The 18233-nt window shown below is 36.5% G+C and overlaps 1 protein-coding gene across 1 annotated transcript; it reads left to right on the top strand.

Moving 5' to 3' along the window:
- Window positions 1-4871: 4871 nt before the first annotated feature.
- LOC118803678 (myelin-associated glycoprotein-like) lies at window positions 4872-16943 on the top strand. Its single transcript, XM_036564147.1, has 12 exons — window positions 4872-4916; window positions 5663-5731; window positions 5847-6218; window positions 6360-6653; window positions 8368-8467; window positions 8668-8706; window positions 9433-9465; window positions 9700-9705; window positions 13439-13480; window positions 14526-14538; window positions 15170-15210; window positions 15570-16943. The coding sequence occupies exons 2-11, from the start codon at window positions 5686-5688 to the stop codon at window positions 15170-15172; spliced, it is 948 nt and encodes a 315-aa protein (XP_036420040.1). The 5' UTR covers window positions 4872-4916; window positions 5663-5685; the 3' UTR covers window positions 15173-15210; window positions 15570-16943.
- The last annotated feature ends 1290 nt before the right edge of the window (window positions 16944-18233 follow it).

The raw sequence follows: 18233 nt of genomic DNA, 5'->3' as shown, positions 1-18233 counted from the left end.
CAGTTATGTTGTGGTGTCCACACTGGGCAGATGTGCCTGTGGTGAGCAGATGCATGCTTTATACTGAAGGGTGTTGCAATGTTGGCTGGGTTTATGTAAATCCAGTATTTTGGTTGATTGCTATTGTTTTGTATCACCATCAACAAACAGTTAGGTATACAGCAACTTCAGCTTACTTGAGTTTCAATTACAGTCAGTAAACCGGGGCTGTATCACTGAGACGGGGCCATTGGATTAAGCCCTGATTTACTACAGATACACACTTGGATGTAACATTTATAGTTGGAGCGTTCTTGTGCTGTGAGTTTATTCATTAGCTCGCAGTAACCAGCCAAAAGGGGAACACCTACTTTGCATTCTTGAAGTCAGTCATCTGTGTTTAGTATCTGCATCAGCAATTGCATTTCAAACTGGTGATCATGCTCATGATGTGCTGACGTTTTCATCACTGTTCAGATTGGAATTCTATGACACTCATCTGTACACACATCTTTCTCTGTCTGTCAGTGGATCTAGAATAAAACAGTCAAATAATTAAGTGCTTTAGTTATTAACCCTTTCACACATGGTGTCCACATATGCGGACAATTCCATTACTAATGGAGTGTTTTTCCACTAATGGAGTGTTTTCTCCATTTTTTTTCTCACACCACACAGTTGAAACCAATCCAAATAAATCTGCCTAAATGATAATGTTGAACGCTTTAACACACTAAAGCTAGTAGCATTAATACATGAACATACCCTTATAAAAAGACCTATAATAATAATACTACAGGAACTTCTGTAGGATTGCTATAAGAATCATGCAGTAATATAGACAATTTTTATAGCTTTCTTCAGGATATTACACAAGTTAATATTACGTAAGTAAGAAAGTATTATTAAATATTATAGAAGTTATTACACAAGACTGAATCAACCTTGTAGTTTCTTATAGGAAGGGTTTTAGTTCCTTCATAGCAAGGGTATTAACATAAGGCACAGTTACTATAACACTGAAAGCACTGCAGTTCCAAAATAAGTCACTAGAAGCGTACTCATTTGCTCTGCATTTGGATACAACTAAAGACTATTATTGCCTGAATCTTGCACTCAAGTGTAAAAATGATCGACATTGGCACTATCTAAAAGACTTTATTTTTAAATGAACCCACCATGTCTTATCTTTCAAAGCTACATGAGACAATGCCCCCCATCACACATAGCATAAATAAATGCTACATGCAAATGCTCATGCAAGCATCAAGGAACATCAGTTTCCGGTCAGTCAGTGTGCTTACACAGAGTCTATATACTTAATGCATTATAACCATTTTTGGTACAATTTTCTTGTTTTAAAGGGTCAATGACTATTTTTACAATTTTATAACTGAGCTTAATTGTTGTGGAAGTGTTTGCATAGTTTGTCTGTATTTATTGTATTTACTATCTGTCTGCACTATTGTCTCCTACTGTTCTATGTTAAATGTAGAACAGTGTTCTCGAGAAACTTTTCATTCCTCTCTCAACATATCTGTGATGAGAAGAAATGACAATAATGCTGACTTTGACAAATGTTTATACATGCTACAATTACCTTTTTTTCTATGTCTTAAGATAATCAAATGTAAAATAACTGCATTAACGTTTGCAGAGAAAAAATATGTTTACCTCTTTTCACTTCAAAAATCAACAAAATATGTGATTTAACTTAAGGTGCCCAGTCTTTTGCATACAACTGTAAATATTTAGGTTGATAAATATTGAGGTTGTATTCAGTCTTTGAAATGAACCACAGAGCAAAGCATCCCAGAGAGGCTGAGTCTTTCAGAAGTAACCAGAGGAGGGGTACATCACTCTGTGAAAGACGGCATGATCAAATAGTGCAACAATTCAAGAATAACATTTCTCAACATAAAATAGCAAAGAACTTTTCATCATCTATGGTACATAATAACATTAAAAGATTCAATGAATCTGGAGAAATCTATATATATATAATATATTTATCACTGTTAGAAAAAATCCTTGTATCTCCAAAATGGTAACTTTACAGGAGAAAGGAAAAACATATTTACTTTTAATGTAAGTCAAGGCGGTTGCTGGGGTGTTGCTAAGCAATGGTTTAGGTGTCTAAGGTGGTTGCTCTGATATCCTAGGTAGTGGCTAGGGTGTTACAAAATGGTTGTTACGGTGCTTCAGGTGGTTGCCAAGATGTAACTCGATGGATGTCATGGTATCCCAAGTGGTTACCTAGGGTGCAGCTAAGCAGCTGCTATGGTATTTTAGGTGGATGCTAGAGTATTGTGAAGCATTTTTTAAAGGTTTTAAAGAGGGTCTCTACTGTGTTGTGTGTTGCTTGTTTTCATGTATCATGGTGACAAAAGTGGGGTGTCACGCATCCCTCCGGCTCTGAGATGCTCACAAACTCCATTTCCCAGAACCCTCTGGGGGATCACATGACCGATAACTCTTCTCAGTGCTCTAATCATCGATCTCATTCTCCTGAATACTGATCTTGTACACCTGTTCTGTTATGTGTTTAATTAGGTTTAGTATAAAGCCCGGGCTTTTAGACTAGTTACTGTTTTGTCTGCCTGGAATTTTTCGACTGTCTGCTTAGCTCTGCCCCTTTGGATTTGGTTGCCTGGTTGTTATGGTGTTTCTTTTCTGTCTTTGGATTTGACCTCTGCCTGTTTCACAACCACAAGTTTCGCCTAAGCCCTTGACAATAAAGCCTCTCCTTTTGATTTTAGCGCAAGCGTCTGATTCATCTGGTTGCGTCACATGGGGTGTACAAACTTTCGGACACATAGTTCCACCATTTATTCCTATCATTCATTCATTCAAATTAAATTATTAAATGACAAATAAAATAAGAGTATCAGTGTCAGTGATATAGTTTGCTAGTTTTTCTTTTCATCATATCCACTTTTCAGATATTCAGAAGAAGCAACTGTTACATGAAAACTTGTAGATTTCAGCGATGCTCATGTCTTTATACACTAGCAAATATATTCATTTTATTGTTTTTTTGTGTGGAATTGAGTGGAGCAGAACTGTTTTATAGCCTGTTGTTACATGTTTGCATTATTTTTACTATCTAGAAGAAAATCACTGACTTGTATTTCTATAAACTCAATTTCCAAAAATTTGGAACAGTAGGTAAAATTCAAATAAAAAAAAGAAAGCAGTGATTTATAAATCTACGTTGACCTGTTTTGAACATGTAATGTTTTACCTTATCAGCTTCACAGTTTTTTTGTAAATATATGATCATTCTCAAATTGATGGCTGCAACATGTATCGAAAAAAGTTGTGATGGGGCAGTTTAAGACTAGAAACATTGTATGGGCTAAAATTAATTGTGAGTTATAACATGTCATCTTTATGCCAAAGGTTAGGTTCCGATGCATCTTACACTTATTTGTTACTGTAACCACAAAGGTGATTTGTGTTCACCAGATCAGCCTTTATTGCTAATCTAAATGAAAACAATTGGTTGTCACTACCCTGTAAGCAGCTTCTGATTAGACTGGCACAAGTACACAAAACTAGTAGAAACTCCTGAAATACGCGTTTCTGATGTTTTAAAGCCAATTGTATGGTACATGTGGAATAATCCATTAATTAGTGTACCAATGTTGTGTTGTCAGCTGAGTGCTTGAGCGAAGCACAGAGGTGAACTTTAAGTTAGAAGTACTCAGTATACTTTATAGCACCTAAAAGGGTTCTTCTATTGTTACAGTGTCAAGCTTATAACAATAGAAAAACCTTTTTTGGTGCTATATAGAACCCAAAAAAGTTCTATACAGAACCATCTACAGTGCATTCTCCATCAGTCTGTTCATGGTTCTATATAGAACCATTTTCCTTACTAAAGAACCCCTGAAGATCCTTTTAAGTGTATAAATTTAAGGCAAATCAAGTGCCACACAATATTTAAGCAGTGTCTCATGTGAGTTATAATTAACCTTAAATTACATTTACTCATTACAATGATTAATGAGAACCTTTCTTACCTTTCTCAGTAATCAATCTCAAGACTTGACTCAAACTTGTGCCCCAGATACTTAAGACTTGATTCATGAAGCAACTTATAAACACCTCTGACACACATGCAAAACATTATTTTAAATGACTTGCTTGCTATGTATTGTTTGTGACTCTAAGCGCACTAATACAGAACTTAAATCTGAACTGGTCACTTTTCCTTTTTTCCCTTTCATCCCCTGCAGAACTAATGCCACCATTTTAACTGAAAAGATGGAAAGATGATCTGTCACTCTTTTTGATTTGTTTATCCTTCATTCTGGAACTACAAATGCTGACTTCACATGACTCGACTGTGGCTCCTTTCATTCTTTGTGCATATTTATAGATATTCTTGTAATTGAAGATGACTTTTTAGGAATTCCTACAAATTATCTTCTTCCTTTCTGGTCTCTGAAAGTGTGAGCATCTCCTGTTTACTTCAATCCCATTTCTTCTGTCCCATCTCCTATCTACCTAAAGCATCCTTTTGTTGCCTCGTCTCACTCTCTGCATTCCTGTAAACTGTCTTTGCTAAATGTTTATTTTAATGTACCTTTCAGACTTGCCCAGTAGGTAACTACTGCGTTCTTAAGCACAGCAACAATTATATCTTACCTATTTGCAGAATAGGATGTGGGATGTGGTTTTGAAGGCTCTTAAAGTATTTGCATTTTGTTTCACTATCCATTTTTGTTGACAAGATTCCAATAATTCTGATGTACTTCCCCAAAAGACCCTCTAGGGATTTACTGTCTATTTACCATTACAGTACTTCTGAGAAAATATGCAGGCAGGGCTTTAACATGCACCTCCCTTCACTTCTGGAGTCAATATGTTTACTGATGAGTGAAGAACAGAGGTGAGATCCTAAGTGAAACGAGACATCCAGAAAAAAACATGTAAGTTGTATTTTTACATTAGTTCATTGTCCATTTTCTAAAATATGTCTGATAAAATGTGTGAATGTTTAGAATTTTCATGGTAATGTTATTTATTTGCCAATGTGACATTAGCTGGCTCAGAAGCTATAATGCAACATGTTGAATATGTAGAACGTGCAGCTTGAAAACAAGTGTTTTTTAGTGTTTTCCTACTTTTTATAGGCCCACAAATCCAAAATCATGTACAAAAAAAACCTCTTTACAATAATTTATGTTAAAATGTCAGAACATTATTGCCTTCTCCTGTAAAATGTCGTTTTTGGACAACAACAAGATCCTATTCTGTATCATATCCTGTGTAGACACTTGCGTGAGTAACAAATGGCATGTAGATGATGGCAGTTCAGTAAAACTATGTTTTTCTAGTCTTGTTCTAACAATGGCTTTCTTGCATAAAGCCCAGCTTTGTAGAGTGTCCAGGCTATGGCTGTCCAGTTGTCCTGTTAGCTGTGGATCTTTCCAGTTCATTTTACCATTGCCCTCCTCATCAAGTCACTGACTTTTGGTGGATGGCTTCCCTTAGGCAGAGCTGCAGTTGTGCTGAATTCTATTAATTTTTAATAAGGGATTTAATTAATTTACATACAAATGTAGGTAATAATTAATGAACAATAATGTCCTTTATTTTCCAATAAACATAGACACAACTGACTGAATCTAACTGTTTTGAAAGCCCCAGTAGATATATGTAGTATTTTTAACAGTCTGACAGGTTTGCTGTTCCAGTATGGGCACACAGGCAAGATTTCTATTCTGCTGGCTTTGTCTTCAAGGTACAGATCTAACTTTATTAGTATTACTTCATGTTTGCATTTATGTAATATTTCATCTCTTTAAAAGAGTAAACTGCATGTATCAGCTGGTTATTATTTATTTTTCATTTTCCAGTGATCTTTGCCACTGTATTGTCTGATGTGTGGAAGGCAGAAGTTGTCTCTGAAATGAAAGCGCTGGTCTCTTCTTGTGTTGTGGTGCCCTGCAAGTTCCAGTACCCTGGAAGACAACTTCCAGACTCGCGTATTAGGGGAATCTGGCACAAAAAGGATAAAAAAGAAAACATCTATCATCAAGACCCAGTTGAAATTGCAGACAGCTTCAAGGGTCGCACAAGACTGCTTGGCCACTTGGGTGAAAAAAACTGCACCTTAGAGCTAGATAAAGTCAAAGACCATGACAACGACCCGTTCTGTTTCAGGGCTGAAATCCCAGATTTAGATAAGTATTCTTTTGTGCAAAGCTGTGTGACCCTCTCCATGATGCGTAAGTATGGCTGTAGTTCTAAAATGGCTTCAGCCATTTGTACTATTTCCCTGCTAATTTTCATAGTGCTGAGGCTGTCAAGAGGTGGATTAATCTTTTAGTTTCACTAATAATAGTACTGACATTGTACTTGCTGTGTAGCAGATCCAGAGAACCCACAGCTGGAAAAAAAGGAATTATTGGAGGAGGGAGTTTTTGCTTCATTCAAGTGTTCTATCAGACACACCTGCCCCTCCCATCCCCCCACCATCACCTGGAGCCATTCAAATAGTAAAGCCATTGTGAACAACAGGGACATTCTTAATGGAAACTGGGAAGTGGATTCTTTGCTGGCTTTCATCCCAACAGAGGATGATGATCTCAAAGACCTCACTTGCACTGTCAGTTTCCACGGCGGAAAGAGCTCTACAGCCACTACCCGCCTACACGTGAAACGTAAGTCAAGTCGGGTCCTACTATAGTCACTAACTTTTATTTTTGACTAAGTGAGAATGAAAAGGAACACATAAAATATAATGATTAAATGCAAAAAACACAAAACACTCTGTTTACATGATATTTTTCTCAAAAGGCTAACATAAACATGAGTGTTATTACCTGACTGTTAGCAGGCATATCAAACTGGGGAACTTCCAGGCCAAAGTGCTGCAGAGATAAGCATTTACTCTTATCTAATGCTCTGAATTCAGTTCACAAAGGCCTTGCTACTTACCTGATGAGCTGAGTCAGGTGTGTTTAATGAGGCAGTGTGCTGAAGTCTGCAGTGATTTTGCCAGCAAGGACTGGAGCCTGACACATGCATTTTAATGGGACCAACTATGCAATTCTCTTCTCTGCAAAAAGCTACAATTTTTGCATTACAGTATTTATACACAGATTATTGACACTGCATTATGATATTCATAATTTAGGAAGGAAGATTAAAAAGAAATATTAAGGAATGTTAAATTGGTAATTACATTAAAAGTGAACAATTTAAGGTACAAAATCAAGAACATGGCATATTCTCAGAAATCCAACAACATGTGTATATATAATCACTGTTGTCTAAAGAAAACCTCGCATCTCCAAAATGATAACTTTACAGGAGAAGGATAAAACCTACTAGACTTTTTTCCAAGTAATTTTGGGCTGTTGCTTTAAGTGTAACAGGAAATTTTGGGCTGTTGCTTTAAGTGTAACAGGAAATGTAAACCTGACACTGGTGTATAGTGAAAAAGTGCTCAAGTGATGAGAGCCCTGAAAATATTTCACAGAGAATAGCTGCATTTAAAGACAGAAGATATGGGTTCAGACAGTCTGTATGTATGTTCCGGAGTTCAACAGTCCTGATAGACCAGCATGTTGCGTGTGTTGTTAAAGGGAGTTGAGTATTCTGATGGCCTGTGGAAAGAAACTTTTGCTGAGTCTGGCAGTCTTGCACCGCATGCTGCAGCAGCATTTGCCAGAGGGCAGAAGGCTGAACAGTCCATGTGCAGGGTAGGTGAGGTCTCTGGCTTGATGGCCCTGCTGAGGCAGCATGACAGGTATAGATCTTGTATGGATGGAAGTGGGGTTCTGATGATTTTATCTGTCCTCTGCACTCTCTGGAGGGACTTCTGGTCTGCGGTGGTGCAGCTGCCATACCAGACTGGGAGATTGCTGGTCAGGACGTTCCCTATAGTGCCTCTGTAGGATAGCAGGGGGATGTTTGCTCTCCTCATCCTTCGTAGGAAGTGAAGACACTGTTATGCTTTCTTGACAAGGGAGGTGGTGTGTGTAGTCCATGGTTGGTTCACTTCCTCTCTGTAGGCTGAGTCGTCACCATTGCCTACCACTGTTGTATCATCTGCAAACTAAATAATGTGGTTCTAGTTGTACTTGGCATAACAGTCATGAGCCATCAGAGTGAACAACAGAGGGCTCAGCACACAACCCTGGGGAACTCCAGTGCTCATGATGATGGTTTTACAGGTGTTTATTCCAACTCATACTGTCTGGGGTCTGTCTGTGAGGAAGTCCAGTAACCAGTTGCACAGTGGGGTGTTGATGCCTAATGTATAATAGTCTACCCTTACAGTACATTTCCAATGCATGCTGGCTTTAAGTAGCTTAAGTGAATTTTTTTTAGGTAATGCTCAATAGCTTTAAATAATAATGTCTTTTTCAGGTAAAACAAACTTCTTTCACATCATAATTCCAGTTGTGGCTGTACTTGGAACCTCTCTTTTATTTGGAGGGGTGTGCTACATCATGCGCAAGAAATATAGGTGAGTCCAAGAATTATATATATGTGAATATATTAATAATTTAAATTCTGTAAGTTGCTGTAACATACAGCAGTTTGTCAGTGCATTAATGCTGCATTTACTGTTTCTCATGCAATCAAAGTGTCTTTTCAAATCTAATGTCCACTTTTAAATGTTAGCTTTTAGCAGTAACATGTGGTCTTGTTTTCTTTTTTCATCAGGAGACAGATCCAAGATCTCCAGTCTAGAAACGCAAATGGGTAAGTAAATACCTTTTAACCATTCTGTCTTTCATAATGCACTACTCTTTTGTGGGTCACAAAACAGATAATGGGGTTAATAAGTAGGATTGCATTGTTACCATATCAATATCGGCTCCAATATTGCCATTAAATGCAGTAACGCTATTGGCTATGGGGATATGTATACACATGATGATGAAAATGCTCATGGCAATATCCATAATGCCAGTATTTTGTGGGGAGAACACTAGTGAGACATATGGAATGATTGTCAGTGTCCTGGGATAATTTCAAAAGAAAAAGAACATTTGATTGATGATAAATTGCTATTAAGAATATTATTCCACTGAGCTGAAATGTCTCAGATAACCAGAATGAAGAAAGTTGTGAAACAGGTGTGCAGGAGAGATACAAATATTTTAAGTCTAATTTACACCTGGAAGGGAAGGTTTGTTGTAATAAAATGCAGAACCTACTGGAAACGTTTGCAGACAGGTTACATGTGTCTGATGAGCTCACATAAATTTACAAGTTACCATTTTGAAATTATTATAAAATAGTAATCTTGTCTGAGGTAGATTTGAGAGGATACAGATTCTGTCTTAAGAGTTTGTTGTACATAAAATGTATGTTCCTTAGCTTACCGGTCAAATGTATTGCGTCTTATCAGATATAGTGCTCATTAAAGAAATAAAAGGACTACACTTCAATGCATCTAAAATATTTTTTCCTTCATGTACACAGAATTTGGAGTCGAATGTCCAGAATGTCCCAAAGGTAATCAAGGGCTATTTCCATCCAGTTAAAATGACCTTTTGAAACATTTATCATTTATTTAATTTGCAACATTTATATTTAAAGCACAGCAGACAAAAATATAGTTGTAATATTTTATATGGCTTAATATTTTACATATTGGACCTAAATGTTGTTATTCATGTGGCTGAATGGATATTTAACTCACACCCTGTCAGCATTTCTGATTGTATTATATCACTTTGTGATCAACAGGTTCAGGTCAGTGGATTGGAGGGAACCAGAAGCAGCAGGGCATTGAATGTTCACAAATGGTCTAAGTAGACATTTGAACTGTATGCATTACCGTGGTAAGGGGTGAGAGTAAATTATGAAAGTATTTAGAGTTAGGACCAGAGTTTGTACTTCACCCATTAAAAGGCCAACTTTTGATTATCAATAGTAAAAAAAAATCAGTTTACAAAAATAAACTCAAGGAATAAGATTAAAAACTATTGTTTTGCCCTGTCCACTGTTACATACAGACTTTGGAGTTTGTCATATACAGCATGCATGTTATGCAATGTTTTATAACATGTAAGAACTTTGATGGTGGTTCATTCTATTGCTTCCCAGCTGGCCACCAATGACACTGATATCTGGTTGAATATAGGTTGTGATGTTGGGTGAGCGAAATTCAATGTCAAGACAGCGTCTAAAGCCAACGTCATTTTGATGTAGAATACTGGCAACAGGTCATGTTTTGTTGGTTTAAAGTTGTGATATTAAGTAACCAAAATCCAACATCTTCTAAATGTCACATGCCAACATCATACTGCTTTTTAATACTGACGTTTAATCATGACGTATGGTGACCAAAACTCCTGGCAAACAACATAATCTCAATGTCCACTCGACGTGACATTCTAGCATAATTAGACATTGATATTTTGTTGGTTTAAAATCATGATGTCAGGTAATTCAATGTCAAGACAGCCTCTAAAGCCAAGGTAATTTTGATATAGAATACTGGCGACAGCTTATATTTTGTTGGTTTAAAGTTGTGATGTTGAGTAACCAAAATCTAATGTCTTCCAAACGTCTCATGTGTATGTAGACCAAAACCAAACGTCTGTCATAATGTCCAGACAACATGAAATTGTAACATCATTAGATGCTGATATGTAGCTGGCTTTAAGTCATGGTGTTAAGTTACCAAAATCCAGCATCTCCTAAATGTCTCATGCCAACATCATATAGACCTATATTAGTGACCAAAACTCAACACCTGGTCAACATCATAATCTTAACATCCACTCAATGTGACAATCTATCATAAGACATTGATATTTTGTTCTCTAAAAAATTGTGGTGTCCAGTGTCTTCCAAACATCTCATGCCAGTAGTGAGGTATGGTGACCAAAACCCAACACCCAACACCTGCTAAACCTTATAATGTTTATGTGCACACAGTATGAAATTCTAATATTGTTAGACGTTGATATATTGTGGGTATTAGGTTGTTGTAACCAAAATCCAGTTCAAATGTCTCAAGCCAACGTCAACTTGACATAGAATACCGTCATAAAGTCATGAGGCATGGGGACCAAAACCCAACATCTGCTAAACATCATCATATTAACCAAAATCCACCGAGGTCATAATGTTAACAAAGTTGGCGGTTCAATCTCAGACTTCTCCTATCCACAGCTGAAGTGCCCTTGAGCAAGGCACTGAAAAGCTTCCCAGGCACCACAGCTACAGTTACCCACTCCTCTGATCCTCCTGTTTAACACTGGAGCTTGAAGTCAACCCAGCGTTTTTTGTTTTTTTGATTGATATAAGATTTTGATTTCCCACCAAAATTCAACATCTATTTAACATTAGTGGATGATGTCAAGCCAAAGCTGGGTTTTGACATCAACACGATTTTTATTTCCAACCAAAGTTAGCATAAGGTAGCCATGTTTTCATTGTTTTTCTGTCCTCTTGGACTCATGCTAAGCCAAAACCAAAATTCAACTTCTATGTAATGTTGGAGCTTGATGCCAACCCAGCATTGGTTTTGATGGCTATCCAACTTTGACTTCCAACCAAAAAACACCTGTCCAATGTTGGACACTCACGTCAACCCGATTTTCATTTTTAATTCAACATCTGTCTAAAGTTAGAGTCCAATGTCTTTCTGGCATCAAACTGCGTCGGGTGCCTGCTGGGTTATTGAGTAAAAATAAATGGTTAGCGTAAGGTAGCCGTGTTTTTATTGTTTTTCTGTCCTCTTGGACTCATGCTGAGCACTAAAACTCTGACACACAGAAAGACAGGCTTTATTTATTTGAAACAGCTAAATGTTTATAATATTTATTGTTATTTATTGTTATTTATCTGTTAAAATATGTATTTGTGCCTGTTTTCTTTCATTTTGAATAAAAGATATTGAAGTGGAATGAACCCAGTCTTAGTTTAGTGGAACACGGCCCCTCTGTAGCGTTACTCCACCCCTCCTCCTTATTCTCTCTGCAAATATACAAAGCAGAGCACATGCTCTCTCATCTGGCTGTGTTTGTGGCATTATTAGCTGTTTTAGCTGTACATTTCTCCATATTATGATCTAAGGAAATTCTCTTCCAAAGAGCTTGTTGAAAAGCATCTGTTTGAATGTTGTAGGGCCCACTGTCGACCCACATGCATCAAAATTGTCAGGCTACCTCATTATCAATGGCATGGACATTTGAAGTTTCTCAAGAATTGGTCGAAGCATTCATAAGTAACAGTTATTTTATTTTTTCCACCTTGGATGGACTGATGTATGGAGGCTATCCTGTTAATAAGTACCTCCAGGTATTTTGATATTAAGATTTGGATCCATGGAAATACGAACACCCTATTTTTCCAGGCATTGGAAGAAAAACGTTGGACTAATGCACAGTTTTAGATTATACATAATAACTAAGTCCCTTACGTTGAAAAAAGTATGGTGCTTGAGGACTGTTTGTTCAACATAAACCAAGAAATTTGGTAACAAAAAACAGACTCAATAACCCACATTTCAGGAGAGGAGGAGCCAGACCATAAAGTACCATGGTAGAGTGTCACCATCAAATTCAGTCTTTTTGATGGTGACCTTTTTGTGGAGAATCAGAGCAATATGATTTACAGTTGACAATAGTCAAGCATATAAGTCAGTAAAACACTGTTTTACAAAACTATTGGAGTATAAAATAATGATCTAAATTATTGGCCAATATTACTGGTCATCAATTTTTTTAGCCCTGTAAAGTCAGCAAAATTTTCACATCGGTTATTTTTATTTTGTTTCTTGTTAGGAAATCAGCACGTTCAGGAGAGGATGAGCCAGACCATAAAGTACCATGGTAGAGCGTCACCATCAAATTCTGTCTTTCTACCAATCATAGTCTCTGCTGCCCATATCCTTTTTGAACAGAATCAGAGCAATAAGAAACATCCAAACAATACATTTCCAGCAATACATGCTTGGACATGTATTTATGCAGTAAATCATATCTGAAAAACTAATTAATGTGGTCAACATCATACCACTGTTGGCCAGACAGGCCTGAGTCTTTTACACCGTGTTTCAGAGACAAATTCTTTGGATTCTGCTTGGAAAATGATTTGTTTTGTGTTCTAAACTCGCAAATGAGACAAGCATGCAGTTTTTAGCATTACATTAATTGCATATTCTGTTCCATTTACTTTGTCTTTTTAAGCAAAATATAAATGAGCAAACAGGAGTGTCTTGTTGGGAGACTTGCCTGAATGAATATCTGCCAACAAAATAACACAATTCAACTGCAAGATCCCCCCTCATAGTTTGCCTAGTAACCTTTATGGCTTTGTATGTTACTTTCCAGGTTTGTGAGATGAGCTCCAGGCCTGTTAACTTCAGCTGGTGCTGTAGCCCTGTAATGTGTACATGCTGACAAAGCAGGCCTCGTTCATCACTGAGAACTTGTGTGATAAAGTTAACCACCATCCTTTTACTGTGTTACAGGAGTCGCCGCAGAAATGAAACTGACCTGCGTATGGCCACAAAGTGAGTAGCTTGATTAATGATCTGATGTGGGATAATCAAATGTTTATGTAAATGGCGCATTTATAAACGATTAGGTAAACAGCAGCTTACAAAGCTTATAGGCTGTATTTTGCTATCAGATTTTCAGTTCACTTTAACGTATCAAAGACAGAGTGAAAGGGGCATTTCATGTTAAAAAAAAATGAGATACTGTTTAAGGACAATAATACTAAAATAACTAAACAGATCTATTTTTATAGAGCCTGAATGCTATATCGCTCATAGTTTTATTGGTATTTGCAAAAATAACAGAGATAATTAATGCCTTTTTTGTCCTATAGGGTTCAAACTCATAATTGCAAAGAACAGAGCAGAAAGTTGTGCTACTGGAGAATCCTTTATAAAGCATGCCTTCTTTTACTATATCACAGCAAAACAGGCTGAACTGGTGAAGTTGAACACAAAATACCATTATTTTAACCATGGTGGTATTTTGTGATCAGCTTCACCAGCATTTGACATTTAGCATGAGAATAACCTGTTGCCTATGCAGAGAACTGATGAAAAATGAGAGGTAATTAACAAGTCACTCTGGGCAACCTCACTCCCAGGGCTAAAGTATTTTAATTATTTAGGACTGAGTTTTTGCTGTTTATTTAAAAATAGTTCATACTGACAATCATATTTGACAGTTTTAAAGTTGACAATAGTCAAGCATATCAGTCAGTACAACGCTGTTTTACTAAACTATTGGAGTATAAAATGAAAATCTAAAATATTGGCTGGTCATCAAATTTTTTAGCCCCAACATTTTCACATCAGTTGTTTTTATTTTGTTTCTTGTCAGGAAATCAACACTTTTGTTGTGTTTTGAGAAAGGAACCATGTAGTCGTAGTTTCAAAAACAATATCTTAGCTGTTTTGTGAGAGGTTTGAAGATGGTTAGTACTGTTTGTATTCTGGGTTTAGCTTATCTATTGTCTGTATGTCATAATGCTAGAAAATGTGTGTTGTTGAAATGCTGCATCCCACAGTCAAAACATATAATTGAACTCTGTTCTTCTAGGCACAACAATTATGTAAGTACCATGCCTGGAACCACAGGATTCTCAAAACTCTGCTGTCCATCACCAAAGCACTTAAGTATATTTTCATTGATAGGACTAAGATTGATCATTAATGCATTAACCTTCTTCATTAAATAAACCCACATTTTGTTCAGTACTAGAACCGACAAACAGACTAAAATAACCAAGTAATAAGAAATATAGGATTTTGAACATCACTTTCACCTGATGTTATGACTTTACATGTTTCATATCTTACTGTACTGTCATTTCGGTAACACTTCAGCTTTGCTACATAATATTGAAACAACCATGCCATAAACATGTCATAGCAAATGTCATATGTTATCATGAGTTGCCATAAAAAAATATTCAGTAATATAACAGTGTCATGTTACCATTACCAAAAGATGCCATAATGTTCGATACCCTGACACCTTATGTCACATGCTAAATGTGCTCTATTTAGCTATCATGACCTCATTATGACAAATGTTATAATTAGTGCCAAGAGTAACATGACACTGCCATATGATTAGTCATAATTTTTAATGGCAATTCATTGTAGTTATTCATTGTAGTTATGTCAATAACTTGTAGCTGTAATTTCTTTCTGTTCTTTTCTCTCCTGTATGCATCTCAGTGAACAATTGGCCTGCAGCAACAGTACAAGCATGTTCATCTGTAAGTAACTTAAAACCTCTTATTAACATTCACACCTGTTATTTAATATAAAGATCTTTTCAAAGTTTAGTTTTTTTATTTCATTCTTTTTTGCCATTTGTATATTGTATTGTGTACTGTAAAGCATGTTGATCTTAATTTCCATGAAAAAAATCAACTCTGTGTTCATATTACAGTATATATGTCATGTGTACTAATATTTCTCTAAGCTACCACTATTTTCACTGTATGTAACAGTTCAAATATTCTGTTTAGATTAATCTGCCAGCTTTACACCACTGAACTTGGTGAAGCGCAACATGCATGAAGCATTCTGTTAACTGTGAACACAGTTTTACTGATGTTTTCTTTCTCTATAGGACTATGATGGAGATCCCAAACGAGAATGAATGATGATGGAAGACAGAACAATATTAGATCATAGATTTATGGGTTTTCTTTATTTATTTTTTTTTCCATGAAAGTTTTCACTTGCATAAAAATATACATTCTGCGTAGCTTTATTCTATAGCTTCTGCATTGCATAGCTTCTGCATAATACTGTATGGACCATTCTACCCACGTAGTTCAAACTGCAGTCCCAGAGTAAAAAACATTTTAAAAATGAAATATTCAGATCTTAGATCTTTCTCCAAGACCTTGTTCAGATTGCCAGCCCAAATTCGATTTTGGCATATCTAGATTATATCCAGATTGATTTTTGATAGTCAGGACAGCAAAAACCTGATGAAATGTTTGCAAATCGGATCCAAATCACATTTGGAGGTGGTTTGAAATGTGATTCCAATCCAATCTAGATTCTCTGGCCACTCTAACTGGATTTAAAAGTGTGTTTTGTGTCACTTTGTGACACAACAAGCAACAACATCAAATCCAGAGTGACAGAAGTGATGGGATTCAAGAAGAGCCCAAAGATTCGTGCTTATGTTGTTACATCGTTACCACAGCAACCCATGCAGATAGGTTGGTGATGTCTAGACATACAAATCTGATCTGATCACTTGCAAATAATAGTATGGACAGATGTCTCAAAAGACCTGATTTGAGAAACAAATCCAGTTTGCCTGCAGTCTGAACATAACCTAAATTTCAACTTTTCTTTTTTTTTTCAATGTTGTTTTTTTAAAAGATCTTTTTTTATTCTTTTAAAGTGAAGTTGAAAGATTTAAACTATTTTTTTTGAATAATAATAAAAAAAATTGCTGGCCCATGTTTTCGTGACACTGCTGAAACACAGAGTTTTAGTCCATAGGAGGAGCCTTATTTTAGCCACACCCCTGCATTTTAGAGCAGGAAGTGAGACTGCATCCCTGTCCCTCATGTCCACATGGTGAGCAGTGATGCTGTGTTCAAGTCCTACTCGGAAGTTCCTACCTATGACCTCAGAGGTCATAAGTACAACATGATTTGTCTTGAAGTGGTTTTGGTTAGAAACGAGATGAATGTGCTAGAAATAATGTTTTTTGTTTACTTTTGATTTTCTGTCATTAAAGACAATCCATTTATTCGCTTTACTGCAACAAAATAAAGAGCAGAGGAAGCTTAAAAGATGATTTAATGTTTTTTCTCCAGTTAGAAACATAACAAAGTACTTATGTTTGTGTTTTTGCATGTGGATGATTTTTGTCTGCGGTGTTCATGTGTGGCTCCTGAATAACTGAAATACAACTGTGAGCTGATGCCATTGCTTTTTTGCTGACATGTAAAATCGGAGTTTCCCAATAGTAAATACTATAATCTCTAACACAATTTGAGGCAGCTTCTCATTTCTTTGTAGTAAATCTGTCCCAAAATCTGAAGATCAGTTTAATATTAATTAACATTAAGAACTGTCCCTACCAAAACCAGGGGCGCTAGAACCACAGGGGCAAGCGGGCATTTTGACACACCACTTTTCAAAGTACTAGGGTGACGATCCACTACTTCCTCATGGAGTTCGGGATGCTTACATCAAAACAAAATGAACTATACGGAGAGCTGACCAATAGACATGAACAGAAAGAGAATCAAAATGTTCATTTCTGCTGGGAGGCAGAGCATTTCTTAAACAGTAAAGCCTTCATGAGTTTGTGTTCAGTGAGAGGAGGTGCAGCTCACTGATCCTGTAACAAATGTTTTCACTGTAATACACTGCGATAATGAACACGGTGGGTCACAGTTCGAATTTACTAACTGTCAAATTTAATATTTTTTATTCCTAATTTGTTCTCCTAAAGTCGCTGTCACACCAACCTTGTTTGGTGTGGACCAACTTTTCCTTTAATTCAGCCCGTTTTGATGTGTAAACAGAGCAGCCTTGTTTAGGTCAGTGCCAAACAACTGAAATATGAACCGGTGACCCAGCTGGTGGGAAAGTATTTTCAAAATTGTGCATACCAAATGAGAGAACTCAACACAAATGTGTGCTTTTCTCAGTGGACATCAGCGCTGTACTGGCCACATAAACTGCCTGTTTTAACATTTTACTCTTTACTCACTCATATCATTGTTGCAACATGAGCTGCTGTTAATTATGGCAGACGAAGATACGCATTTCTTTTGACATATGGGTCGCACAACAAATTTTTGGCCAAGCATCAGAGATCTGACTGGTTAAATTCAAATTGGTTAACCAATCATTAAGAAGCTTTGTGTTGTGATAGACGTTAAGCACCTCTATTTTATATTATCTATTTCTATTTTTAAATTTTCATGGATGTAATAGTAAGAGTGATCGCATCCCTGCAAAATTTCTAACCATCAAATAAACACTCCAGTGTGTAATTTGGTCCACTTTAGCCAATGCGGTGTGAAAATAACCACACCAAATGAAAAATACGCAATATCACAAAAACTCTCATGAATAGGGAGACATGTTATTAGCATGTTATTTATTCTTTTTAACAAGTTTTGCCTCCCCTGAGCAAAACCATATTTTCCATATTTTCTGAAATTAAGTAAACCTTTTTGTCTTTTAATAAAAATATTATTACTTATGTGTAGTAGGTTTTAGCAATGTAATCAGATATTGTTGATGATTTACA

This window comes from Colossoma macropomum, unplaced genomic scaffold, assembly GCF_904425465.1.
Source record: "Colossoma macropomum unplaced genomic scaffold, Colossoma_macropomum, whole genome shotgun sequence".
Lineage (NCBI taxonomy): Eukaryota > Metazoa > Chordata > Actinopteri > Characiformes > Serrasalmidae > Colossoma > Colossoma macropomum.
Note: the sequence above shows the minus strand (reverse complement) of the source record. Positions and strands in the feature narration are given on the sequence as shown.